This window comes from Sapajus apella, unplaced genomic scaffold (genome assembly GCF_009761245.1).
Source record: "Sapajus apella isolate SASKATOON/1434 unplaced genomic scaffold, GSC_monkey_1.0 scaffold33, whole genome shotgun sequence".
NCBI lineage: Eukaryota > Metazoa > Chordata > Mammalia > Primates > Cebidae > Sapajus > Sapajus apella.
The window spans coordinates 20,045,576-20,059,694 of NW_022436973.1; the positions used below are offsets into that span (position 1 = coordinate 20,045,576).

The 14,119-nt window shown below is 39.1% G+C and overlaps 1 protein-coding gene across 7 annotated transcripts in view; it reads right to left on the reverse strand.

The window, feature by feature from the left end:
- Positions 1 to 4,771: 4,771 nt before the first annotated feature.
- Positions 4,772 to 14,119, reverse strand: part of MCM8 (minichromosome maintenance 8 homologous recombination repair factor) — a 39,717-nt gene continuing 30,369 nt past the window's right edge. For 4 of the 7 annotated variants that reach the window (XM_032295462.1, XM_032295463.1, XM_032295461.1 and 1 more), the window contains 4 exons: positions 13,540 to 13,749; positions 12,321 to 12,397; positions 5,792 to 5,981; positions 5,027 to 5,200 (listed from right to left, as the gene is read on the reverse strand). In XM_032295462.1, the coding sequence (XP_032151353.1) occupies positions 5,108 to 5,200; positions 5,792 to 5,981; positions 12,321 to 12,397; positions 13,540 to 13,749 (570 nt within the window). In that variant the 3' untranslated portion in view covers positions 5,027 to 5,107. Of the gene's footprint in view, positions 5,201 to 5,791; positions 5,982 to 12,320; positions 12,398 to 13,539; positions 13,750 to 14,119 lie in introns of all 7 variants that reach the window. The other 3 variants (XR_004274137.1, XR_004274136.1, XM_032295460.1) reach the window with 2 other exon arrangements.

Here is a 14,119-nt window from a genome sequence, read left to right on the forward strand (position 1 = left end):
TTAATATTTGTCACGACCTCTTCCTATTCTCACCACAATCTCTCTCCTTTTCTATTGTCCCTGATTTTTTTTTTTTTTTTTTTTTTTAAAGAGTCTCTCTCTGTTGCCCAGGCTGGAGTACAGTGGAGCACTTTGGCATAGCTCCTCAGGACTTCCAGAGATTAACTCCACCTATACTCTATAATTTACTGTTTATCAAGAGATCTAAACTAATTCTTTTAAATTTTTATTATTTTTTAGGTAAGAGAAAAGGTCTAACCATATATAGCCCAGGCTGGAGTGCTGTGGCTCTTCACAGGTGCGATCCCACTACTGACCTGCTCCATTTCTGACCTGGGCAGGTTCACCACTCCCAGGTCACTATGTTGATGTGGACACCCAATCAACATAGCGCAGTATAATAGCCCAGAATTCCTGGCTTCAAGCAATCCTTCTGCCTCAGCCTCCTGTGTATCTGGGACTTCAGGCATGTGCCACTGCATCTGGCTAAATTAATTCTTATGTCAACTTATGATGTCAGCCTTTCCATATTTCTTCCTGAAAAAGTATTGATGTCACTAGAATATGTGAACAATTAAATCATTACTAAGTTTTTATATGGTACTTTCGGAACCTTTAAAAGAAATAACATTCTCATAGGCAGGCATTATCTACAAATAAGAAAGTAAAAGGGTTGGTTTTAATATATTTCCCCTCTGCTTGTAATATTTTAAAGGTGATAAAGGGATTTTTAGCATCATTTAGTGTACATCCTGCTTTATTTTCCATTTATTTCCTCCATCCTGTAAAGCTTTCCTTTTGTTACACGGGTCCACAACTCCTGAGCTGTGGACCAGTACTAATCCATGGCCTCTTAGGAACCAGGCCACACAGCAAGAGGTGAGCTGCAGGCAAGCATCACCACCTGAGCTCTGCTTCCTGCCAGATCAACAGCACATTAGATTCTCATAGAAGTGTGAACCCTATGCACATTCGAGAGATTTAGGTTGTGTGTTCCTTAAGAGAATCTAATGCCTGATGACTTGAGGTGGAAGTTTCATCCCAAAACCATCCCCCTACCCAAGTCTGTGGAAAATTGTCTTCCCCGAAACTAGTCCCTGGTGGCAAAAGGTTGGGGATTGCTGGTTCAGAAAGCCTTGTTTTAATGTTATATCTAACTGTCTTCCTATTCAGAACATGTGACTGAATTTCAAAAGATGGTAAACCACTTGTTTCCCTCTGCCCCAACCGGAAAAAATTAAACCAGTACTGGGGTCTCTTTAAATGGCTTATTTCTGAGAGGAATCTTCAAAAGTGAGCATGAGACAATTTTTTTCCCCACGAAAAGCTAGGCATTTAATTTAAAATGGGGTTATGTGATACCTGCAAACAGAATGCAAACATACCACTTTTTTCTTCGCTCGGCCACGTGAAGCATTTTGTTTTTGAACATGGAGCAAGAATTCTGCTACAGAGAAATTGTCTCCTCAACCACACATGCCACCAGAACACAAGCAAGAGGAAGATGGCTCTATCTTCAAGTCTGCCTTCCAAATCTCACATGAGTATCTGATCAGTGGAAGCCAATTCACATTTAGAAATCTACCTGCAAAGGGAGTCTGGGAAATGTGGTTATTTTCTCACCTTCCAGCCTCTGCATTGTAGGAAGTCACACTAGGAGGGTAGAATGGATACTGAATACCAAATCACCATATCACTGTATCTCCTATTATCCACCCCTTTGGCTAGTCCATATCCATATAACTGTTTATGAATTAAATGCATTCATAAATATACAAATAGTTTAATATTCTTCTGTATAGCAACAGCAACTATATAACATGTTAATGTAAGTACAGCATTTCCCTTCTTTACCAAAGGGGAGCTATAAAGATCCATCAATCACAGTATGGTGTTTATTCCTCTTCTGGTTCAGTTATACTTTCACCTTGATATCCTCTATCCTAAGGATGAAATGATCAAGTTGATTACCACCAAACAATTTACTTAGCACAATATTGGTAGAAAGAGGAGGCTGGGCATGGTGGCTCACACCTGTAGTCCCAGCTACTCAGGAAGTCCTGGAGTTTGGGACCAGCCTTGGCAACAAAGCAAGCCCTCATCTCTACTAAAATCAAAACTAGCCGGGCATGGTGTCATATTCCTGTGGTTCCAGCTACTCAGGAGGCGAAGGTAGGAGGACTGCTTGAGAGGAGATCAAGGCTTGATCATGTCACTGTACTCCAGCCTGGGCAACAGAACAAGACCATCTCTTAATAAAATATTTTTGCAGCCAGGCATAGTGGTGCATGCCTATAGTCTAGGCTATTCAGGAGGCTGCAGTGGGAGGACTGCTCGAGCTGTGGAGTTCGAGTCCACCCTGGACAACACAGCAAGACCACCATCTCTTAAAAAAAAACTTTCATGATGTAATATTTTCTTGCTTTGCATGTTTCTGTTCTATTTGTACTTAGGAATTGTTTTAATCAGCAATGGTGACACAGAAACAATTGCCTATGAAAGATGACTTTCATCTCTGAAGAGGGCATGCCATGCCACACCAGGCCACATGAGGAAAGTCAGTCAGGAGGTAAAGATGCAAGTGAAAAACCTAGGCGAGAGCTTTATTGCAATAGTGGTTGAAAGGTGTGGCGACACCCCTACTGGGCAGGAAGTGAAATACTAGATGTCGGGGTTTGTGGTTGGAGGGACTGTAATGTGATGTTTGCGTACCCACAAAAGCTGGATTGTAAGGGAAAGCTAAACAACTTTTGTTAGTCTGGCCCTGTGATTAATGGATAAAAGACAGAATCTAAGGAAACATGGAACAATTTCCTCTGAAAATGTAAGTTTATGTCTTTTTAAAATAAATTTACATAATAACCCTAACCTTTGAGACTTATTTTCCTCTTTGAACAGTAAGTACATTTCCTCTTGTCTACCACTTTATCATGGTTGATATTATGTGTTGACTTTTGTGAAATGTTTTAAATTCTATTAATAATTTTTTTAGCTTTAAATATATTTAGTTAGTTTGGAGACAGAGTCTCACTCTATGGTCCAGGCTGGAGTGCAGTGGTGTGATCTTGGCTCACTGCAACCTCTGCCTCCCACGTTCAAGTGATTCTCCTGCCTCAGCCTTCCTAGTGGTTGGGATTACAGGCATGTGCCACCATCCCTGGCTAATTTGCTTTATAGATCTTTTAACCAATAGCCTTTAAAGACCTCGCTATTATTTATACTACTATCTACTTTCTCCTTTTATTTCTCTAAAAGACAAAGTCTTGCTCCTGCCCAGGATGGAGTGCAGTGGTATAATTATAGCTCACTGTAACCTCAAACTCCTGGGCTCAAGTGATCCTGCTACTTCAGCCTCCACAGTAGCTAGGACAATAGGCATGCACCACCATGCCCAGTCTATTTTTTGTAGAGGTAGGGTCTCAATGTGTTGCACAGGCTGGCCTCAAACTCCTGGCTTCAAGTAATCCTCCAGCCTCAACCTCCCAAAGCTCTGAGATTATAGATATAAGCCACTGCACCTGGCCTCTCTTTTGATTCCTGATTTTTCCTTCCTTCCTTAAAAAAAAAGTTTATTTTGTGGTCTATGGCAACTGTCTCCACATTTTAGTTTTGGTCCTACAGTTAAACATCTGATATACACTGCTAGTTCTTTTTATTTACATTTTCCATTCATCTTCCAGTTTGCTAGAAGTTGAATTTTTAGTAGATTCTCCAGCAATGGTTCACATTTCCTGAGTTCTTGTATGTTACAAACTGTTAGATTTATACATGATTGATAGTTTGGCTGGCAACCCTGTAACATTTGAATCCTCCCACAACATGTGAGAAATTCTGGTTTTATTGATCCCACCACCCAAAGGTAGAACGAGGAAAACTCCCTATGAAAAGGGTATATAACATAGCCTTTTTCAATCAGATGTCTTTGGATGAGACTTCCTTTTTGAACTCAGCAATTTAGGGAAGCCTCACAGAGAATCTTTTTGTTGCTGTTCCAGTGTGGGTGGGGGCATTCCTCTACCTATTCCTGCTGCACAAGTGGCAAAGGTAGGCATGGAGGCAGTATCACTTTCTTCTACTGCCCTGTGTGGCAGCAGAGTGTCAGCAGCTTCTTTAGTACAGTTCTAAGGCATGGTTTTACAAATTGTTGCTGGAAGCTTACCCTTCTGGTTTACCTGCCTTCTAATAATTCCATAAGCTAAGCAAAATTCTTTCAAAAAACTTCTGCTTAATCAGTCAGTTTCTATTGTTTGCAACCAAGACACTACAAACCAGTCTGTGGACTAAATGAGGCCTATTATTAAATGACTAAAACCAAAAATAAAGTATTTTGTATTCTTGACATGGGAAAATTTTACAAAATTCAAATTTTAGTGTCCTTTATAAAGTTTTATTGGAACACGGAATATGTAATATGTTCACTGGTTTATGTATTTGTCTGAATGCGTACATTTGATATGCAAAACTATGAAATATTCATACATATAAAAAAGCAGGTCAAAAATATAACTATAAATAATTTATAAGTAATTTAGCCTTTTGGAGAATTTATTTAACAATTAACACATGACTATCATTGCAATTTTTTTTATTTGTTTGAGTCAAGAGTTACTCTATTGCCCAGGCTGGAGTGCAGTGGTGTGATCATGACTCACTGTAACCTCAAACTCCTAGACTCAAATAATCCTCCTGTCTCAGCCTCACAAGCAGCTGAGACTACAGGCATGTGCCACCACAGCCAGCTAAGTTTAATTTTTTTTTTTTTTTTTTTTAAGGAAATAGGGTCTTGCTATGTTGCCCAAGGTTGGTCTCGAACCCTGGCCTCAAGCAATCCTCTTGCCTCAGCCTCCTGAGTCACTGTGATTACAGTGTGAGCTACTGCATCTGGAGATTTTACTACTTCCTAAATTAGTTTACTATATTTAATGCTTTTTTTCCTATTATAATACTTTTGGGATATCATTTTTCAGAAAACAGTATTTGAGAGAGAGAGAGAGTGTGTGTGTGTGTGTGTGTGTGTGTATGTGCGTGTGTGCACAGGCATATATCTTCATTGAGATGACTTTAATCTGCTAATAAACACAGGAGGCCCTAACTTGGTGAAGTCCTTTTACATAGTTTGAAGCTGGTAAACTTTTGGGCCTTTTTTCAAGAGGTAACCCTGGTCATTTAGTGATCCAATAAAATTTTCAAAATCAGCAACCTGGAAGAAAACATCAAAAGGTTTATCTCATTAAGTAACATGTCAAAATACTACTTTTAAAATAAATCTCTCAAACAATAATATATAACTGTAAAGTTTCTTGGGCAATATTTTTACTTCTTACAGAGCAAACTGCCTACATTTGAGCTCTGGATTCTACAATGCCGAAATAAAAAATAAAAATTCCATTATGCAGAGAATATTTTACATTTTAGATTAGCTGAAAAACAAATATCAGACTTTTGAAATTAAGCAGGCAATTTTCCATAATGTGTAATAGCACATGTTTGAAGTGCTATAACATTGATTTTCATGAGAACTTTGAAGTAGGAAGAGCAGGTATAATTACATCCATTTAACAGATGAGGGAACTGATGTTAAAAGATGTTAAAATGACTTATCCACAAGAGACTGTCAGAAAAACACAGAGACTGTGTCTTACTACAATGTCCCGTCTGACCATCAAGATGCTGAAAAGACTGAGAAGAAGCAGGTATGAATTTTAAATAAGTAAAAACTGTTTCTGTTCTAGTATATATTAATAAGGACCTCCTGAAATTGTTACAAAAGAGATTAACTAGTTTAACACACCTGAATGTTTAGCTCTTTGGCAATCTGCCGAAGTTGATGAAATTGAAATATATTATTATAAGTTCTTTCAGCAATGTTATTGAGAGCAGAAATAAATCTTTTTGCTGTTGACCTGTTGCTCATTCCAGAACCATGCTGGGATCGCTCAAAATCTAGGTTCCCAAATTCATCAGAGTAAGTTCCTAGCATGCTTAAAAGGAAAGGAAACAAAAATTACCCAACGTGGCACTGACATAGAAACTACTGTTCTGGGCTTTCAAGTTATAGAAGAAAAATGTGGAAGTAGCTACAAGGCTCACTTAGCAAACATTTCAACCTGTGTTTATTGAGTGGTCACTTTGAAATTCACTATGATATGGATTGATAGGGGATAAAAATATTTTGGACAGTTACCACTTTTAAGAAACTTCTAAATTTCAAGAGACAAATGCATAAAAACACAAAATTGATAAACTACAATATAAATACCTGGGACATTCTTTTTGATTCATGAAGAAAATATATTCTAAATATAATAAATTTAGACTTTACTGAATAAAAATGTATCCAATCTCCTGGTGCAGCATCTGGCAAATAAAAGGTATTTAAAATATCCTAGGGATGAACTAGAAAGGTTATGCTGAGTTGCAGTAATAATGGTTAGATATTAAAGGATATACCTATTACTGCCAGATTTCTTCTGTTTTCTCTTATTTTCATAGTATCACCAAGGAAAGAAATAAGTACTTGATAGTGAATTTTAGCTAGAAGTCTGGAAACACCAGTTAGAAACACAATTAACCAACCTGTTTAATCCAACCCTATTGCTGATTCCCTGCTTGAACAATGGGGCAGCTGTATTTCACAGCCAGGATAACTGGCAAAACTGTTAATTAATCAGGAATTAATCAAATACATATTGGTCACCTGCTGAGCAATAGGCTTATAGTGGTGAACAAAACAGGTATAATTCCTCCCCTTAAGAGGCATGCAGGAATGATTTTAATGGGTTATAAACAATAAACCTTCCTTTTATTCCTTGAATAGTTAAGAGCCTACATTATACAATAAGAATGAGTCATTCAAATAAGACTATTAAAAATGATAAAATAAGATGGATAAGTGTTTTCCTCTGAAATACAGCATAATCTCTTTTATGATGAACTCAAATGTCCCATATGCTTGCTTCTCATGAGAAAGTTGTTAAAAATACTTTAGGTAGGCCAGGTGAGGTAGCTCACGCCTGTAATCCCAGCACTTTGGGAGGCAGAGGTGGGCGGATCACCTGAGTTTGGGAGTTAGAGACAAGCCTGACCAACATGGAGAAACCCCCTCTCTACTAAAAATACAAAAAAATTAGCCGGGCATGTTAGCACATGCCTGTAATCCCAGCTACGGAGAATAGCTTGAACCTGGGAGACAGAGGTTGTGGTGAGCCAAAATCGTTCCATTGCATTCCAGCCTGGGCAACAAGAGCAAAATTCCATCTCAAATTTTAAAAAGCTTCAGGTTAATAATAATGGGTAACATTTATCTTAATTATATTTACCATATGCTATTCCACTTAGTTCTCCGAGCAATCCTGTGACTTAGAAACTATTCTTATTCCCATTTTACAAATGAAAAAACATTCTTATTAGGTTGGTGCAAAAGTAATAGTGATTTTTAAATTTTTTTCTTATGGCAAAAACCCAGTTGCTTTTGCACCAAACAAGGCTAACATTAAAGTGACTTGCCAGAAGTTACCCAACTAGTAAGTGGCATATCTCAGATTTGAATCTGTGCTACACTGCTTCAGATTTTAAAATGCTATGTAAAATATTTGAGCTAGTTTCCTGAAATAGAAAAAAAACTCACAATGATTTTTCACCTTTGAAGGTGGCTCTGTTCTATTCTGCTACCTCGTATATTTTCAATTATAGGAGAAAGCCTATGTGAACTGTTTACTAAATATAAACATTTAGTTTTTAAAATATAGCTAAGTGCTTTGCTTAGACTCAGACAAGCTATGTCATGGTTTAAGAACTTTCTTATTCAGGTGTCGGCTTCCCAGTTAAAATGTAATCTTAAAGGTTTAAAACCACATTAAGGGCAAAGATTCAATGAAGGCGAAGAAATGAAGACTCTGAAATGGAAGATTTAATGAATGAATGGATAATGATTACTAAGGTCAACTTTACCATCAATGCAGGACATTTACCAAAGGCCTACTTTATGGCAGGCATGATTCTGGGCCCTGGGAATATACTGGTAAAGGAGTCAGATAAGGTCCCTGCTCTCATACACTAAGGACAGAATGCATGTTAAGCATAACAAACAGATAATTCATAATGTAATTTCAGTGTGTTTCACTGGATCCTGATCTCTACCATGGATATAGTGTCAGGTAATTCCAATCAAACTATTTTCTTTTTCCTGAAAATTTTTATGAACACCAGTAAACATACTGAGACAATTCAGGGAAACAATCTGGTAATCTCATATGGGTGCTGTTTCACTTAATAAGACCTCTTTTTTTTTCAGGGGCCCAAATGTAAACTGATCTAAAACTTGCTCAAATTTACCAGCAAAGCAACTCTGAGAACTGGCAGTACAGAGTTCCATGAGACAAGACCTAAGCATTCCTCTTGGACAGGAAAGCATATGCGAACACTATCCAACATGAGTATTCAGCCATGCAGAAAAATCTTATACCAAGTATAAGCCAACCATAAATTGGCAATATAGCATTTTTATTGAAAAGGTAATTACAGCCTAATTTACTTTGCTTAAACATGATGCTCAAATAGAAGAACTAAGCTACTGTGTCCACGGACCAGTGAATTTATTGTGGAGAAACACTAGACAGTTGAGGTAACGCCTGAGGTCTAGGCCTGTAGAAACTGAGCAATGGTAAAGCCTCAAAAGAATGCTACAGGTTAAGAGAGAAAAGGAGCAAGGTAGTGTACCCCTTGATTTGCTTGACAGATGAACAGTCTACAAAGTAGAAATGTGGCACTCAGGAGAGCCAGCCACCAGAAGACCCAGAGGGCCAGAGGTCATTAAAAGGAAAAGGAAGCCAGGAGTGGGAGTCTTAGCCACACTCCCAAAGGTGGAGAGTTCAAGTGTAGGATGCAGAGAAAGAAAGATGCACACATTCTATGTTGTAAGTCAACAGACAACTTATCATCATTAAATAAGAACTGCCTATTTTTGGTCCTTGTTTTTGTTATAGAAAAAAAGCTAAAACAAACAAAAAATTCTGAAATTTTGGTGGGGTTGTGACTTACTTTCCTAATTGGAAAAAATCTCTCTGCTGGTCAGTCTCTAGTCTGGTCTCTCAGAAAGCCACACCCACAAGAAGTCAGGTGGACAACAAGATTTTGTGGCCATTCTTTTACTTCATATGCTAGCACACCAAGCCCATGGCAGCACATTGTATGAGACAGTCTAGTAAATTCCTAGACTATCTGGTTGCTTATAAATGGCAACTGGAGGGTCTCTAACATAAAGAGATCAACTAGAGACGGACCAAAGCCAGGTTGGTAAAATTTTCAGCTACAAGATCACTCAAACCCTAGTACTGAATCACATAAAGACAGAAAACTGATGCGTCAAGCACTGTGTGATGCCAGGCACGGTGGCTCACGCCTGTAATCCCAGCTACTCGGAAGGCCGAGGTGGGAGAATCGCTTGAACCCAGGAGGTGGAGGTTGTGGTGAGCAGAGATAGCACCACTGTACTCTCTAGCCTGGAAGACAGAGCGAGATTCTGCCTCCAAAAAAAAAAGCACTGTGTCATGTCATACCAATAGGATATTTAGACACAGAAGGTAAGTTGTTAGGAATTAGCTGAAAGGGTTGGGTGTCATTGTTATTAATTTTTCTTACTTTGTTAAGTAATTTCTAATTCTTCCAAGGTAGATGGATTCTTTTTTCCTAGTAGCTGCTGATTCTGGGGCTTGCGTGGTGTCAGAACCAGGTGGTTTGCCCAGCTAGTCCCCTTTGGCTGTGAATAAATGTGGTGCAGCACAGCTGGAAGAGCAAGGGCTTTGGAGCCCAACCTGGAGCTGCCATGGCAAGTTACACACTGCTTCTCAGCTTCCTCTGGTGTAAAATATGCCACAAAGGAATGTGTGCTGAGGTATCGTGCAGTCTGGTGCCAGCAACAAAAAATTAAGAGCTGTCAATTATAGAATCTTTAAAGCTTTCAAAGACACCCAGTAGAACCTCTCTGTTGCTTACAAATTCTGAGACTGAATTAAGGAGAAAGGTTCCTCTTCTTCCATGGACTCCCTATAAGGGCAGGAAACAAGCTACAGATTATTGCACCTTCAGGAGGTGGCATGGGTGCCCTTCTACCCATATGCATACTTCTAGAGGCAGCAGAGAGAAGAAAGCAGCCTCCAGGATGGGCCAGTACTAGCCTGGGGACAAAGAGACAACTAGGTAAAGTCTCTGCTTATTAAGAAAAGACAAGGAAAAAAGGATCTGCAGCTAAGACATAGCTGACAATTTAGATGGACAGCATTGAGGACTAGACCATAAAAATTCTTTGAAAAGGGTAATTTTGGAAACTTCTTATCTAGGGTGAGGTCTGCCAGTTTTTGAGGCCTTCGATTTATGACTCAGAGAAAAGGGGATCTGCTCAGCCTCATCTGAATATTATCAACAAAACTTGCACTACTGGACCAGGCGTGGTGGCTCACGCCTGTAATCCCAGCACTTTGGGAGGCCAAGGCAGGAAGATCACTTAAGGCCAGGAGTTTGAGATCAGCCTGGCCAACATGGTGAAACCCCATCGCTACTAAAAATACAAAAATTAGCCAGGTATGGTGGCACACACCTGTGGTCTCAGCTACTTGGGAGGCTGAGGCAGGAGAATCACTTGAACCTAGGAGGCAGAGGTTGCAGTGAACCAAGATAGTACCATGGCATTCCAGCCTGGGTGACAGAGCCTGACTCTGTCTCAAAAAAACAAACAAACAAAAAAAGACTTGATAGTAAATAGTGTTTATTGAGTGTCTTCTAATGTATCAGAACCCTATCTGTCACTTTATAGAGATCACTACATGACACCTCAGAGCAGACTCCTTTGTGGCATATTTTATGCCAGAGGAAACTGAGAAGCAGTGTGTAACCTGCCATGGCAGCTCCAGGTTGGACTCCAAACCCCTTGCTCTTCCAGCTGGTGCTGCACCACTTTTATTCACAGCCAAAGGGGACTAGCTGGGCAAAACCACCTGGTTCTGACACCACGCAAGCCCCAGAATCAGCAGCTACTAGGAAAAAAGAATCCATCTACCTTGGAAGAATTAGAAATTACTTAACAAAGTAAGATAATTTCATCTTTAATATGTTTTTTCATCTTGGAAAAGTAGATTCCTAATAGATATATATTTTAATTTCTATAAGAGCATATTAAAAATGCATTTTAAATGAAAAAAGCAAGGTAGAGAATGTTATAGTTACTCTTTGTCTACAAAGCGGAAAAAAATCTACAGATATGTAGTTACACAAAAAACTGCTAAGAATTGCCACTGGCTAGCAGAAAGAACTGCAATTAATTTTTCTTTTCTATCTTCTAGGAATCATTATCTACTAAATGATGTAAAATGCAAAGGATACAATTTAGCGATATTTATCAAAAACCTATAGTATTTACTGTTGGACCCAGAAATACCACTTCTGAAAATTTATCATGTAGGTTTGCAACTTACGCACATATGAAGTATCTTATGTAGAACATTACTCATTGTTGCTTTATTTAAAAGCACAAGAATGGAAAATGTTCATTTGTCAAGTAATAAGGGTACTGATTAAATATACCGTATAATGTATCTACACAACAGAATACTCTGTAGCTATAAAAAAAAAAAAAAAAAAAGAATCTCTACTAAGAAAAGATCTCTGAGGCCGGGCGCGGTGGCTCACACTTATAATCCCAGGACTTTGGGAGGCCAAGGCCGGCGGATCACTTGAGGTCAGGAGTTCGAGACCGGCCTGGCCAACACAGTGAAACCCCATCTCTACTAAAAATACAAAAATTATCTGGGCGTGGGGACAGACGCCTGTAATCCCAGCTACTAGGGAGGCTGAGACAGGAGAATCGCTTGAATCTAGGAGGCAGAGGTTGCAGTGAGCCGAGATCGTGCCACTGCACTCCAGCCTGGGCAACAGAGCTAGACTCCATCTCAAAAAAAAAAAAAAAAAAGAAAAGATCTCTGGATATATTGTTAAAATTCAACACTGGTACAGAAGAGTGTAAATACTAGACTATTTATGGAAAAGTAATGGGTGTCTGGGTGAAGGGGGCGAGTAGGTGGTAAACGGCATAGGAGCTAGCCCTTCTCCAGTAGGTTTTGCAACTGATTTTAGTACTATGTAAATGAATTACTCATTCAAAAAAAATTTTAATGTAAAGATTATTTACACAGCGAGAGATTTTAAAGAAACGATATGCTGTTCAGAAGAAAATAAGTGACCCAATGGCTAAATAAAAGTAGCACTGGCCTATTACCTAATTTGGTAACTGGTATTTCATTCAAAACAATTTGAAATTTCTATCTTACCTGTATTTCATAATTTCAACTATATCCTCAGCATCTTCTTTGGTTGCTTCCTCTCTCAATTCCAACCTTGCTCGTGCCTTTGAAATAAAACACCATTTTCAGATGACAAAAGATAAATATATTTACCATAGTATGTCTAAGCTTTATTTCATTTACTCATTTTACACAAAAACTGACATTTAGGTGAGGAAGGTTATAATATCAGAAGTTAAAATATGAAAAAAATTATCTGGGCCAGCGGTGGTGGCTCACGCCTATAATCCCAGCACTTTGGGAGGCCGAAGCCGGAGGATCACTTGAGCCCAGGAGCTTGAGACCAGCCTGGGAAACAAAGTGAGGCTCTATCTCTACAAAAATATATATAAATTAGCTGGATGCGGTGGTGTATGCTTGCAGTCCCGGATACTTGGGAGGCTGAGGTGGGAAGATTGCTTGAGCCTGGGAGGAGGGGCTGCAATGAGCCTTGGTCATGCCACTGCACTCCAGCCTGGGTGACAGAAGGAGACACTGACTCAAGGCAAAAAAAAAAAAAAAAAAAAACCTCTAAAATCTTGAATATGAAAATTGCAACTCACTTAAAATAGGATAAAACTCATTTTTACTTATTAACATATCTGAGTGTTCATTTCAGGAGACTTAATGATGAAATATACTTGGTTTTCCCTTGCCTTTTACTTTCAGGGAATCATGCCTAACCAATATGGTAAAATAACAAAGAGGAGCTAATCAGAATTTAGGAGCAGAAAGCCCAAACTCTGAGCTAGTTGATCTTAACTGCCAGAGTTCTCTTAGTATTCCACAGCTGTAAGCAGATATTATGGCTGTTAAAAACACAGGCACTATCCTTGTGGACCTGTCATGTAATTAAATAAAATACTCAAGATACCCGACACATTCCATGTTCCCATATATTCAACTAGGGATCTCAGAATCCTAGTTAGCCTAACCACTTTTCAGACATTCCAGGAGCTCCTAAGTGTCATTTGAAGAAAAAGAAAAGTTGCATGCTAAGTAAGTGATTCTGTGACTAGAAGTAGTTATACACTGATAGGTTACGGACATTACAAAAATCTTTTAAAAAACTTTTATCCATCCATTTCTAACGTCTCTCAATAGAAAGAAAAACTGAATCAGTTATGCAGACGATAGTTCAAAAGAGAAGTCATGGTGTACCATTCCCCTATAAGTCAAAAAAGCATGACCATAAAAAGAAACAAACCTCTGTTAGACGAATCAAAGATTCCAGCTGCCTGGTAGTGATTGGTGAGCTATTTAACCGCTGGCTCTGTTTCCGGAGCTCAAGGTAAAAATCTTGAAGGACTTGAGCAGCTTCTGTGGATAGCCTGGTGTAGACATACTGTCGAGCATAGCCAATGTACTTTCTCAACAGCTGGTGGGGAATGGGATCTATTATTTCTCCAGGAACCACCTGAAGCATGATTAAAAGGACCAAGATAACACAGACATGTAGCAAATAAAATCTGTCTGCTATAATAACTTGTTTAGGCCAGGTACAGTGGCTCACACCTATAATCCCATCACTTTGGGAGGCCAAGGGACACATCATCTGAGGTCAGGAGTTCGAGACCAGCCTGGCCAACACAGCAAAACCCCGTTCTCTATTAAAAATACAAAAATTAGCAAGGCATGGTGGCAAGTGCCTATAGTCCCAGCTACTTGGGAGACTGAGGCAGGAGAATCGCCTGAACCTGGGAGATGGAGGTTGCAGTGAGCCAAGATTGTGCCACTGCACTCCAGCCTGGGTGACAAAGGGAGACTCTGTCTCAAAAATAAAATAA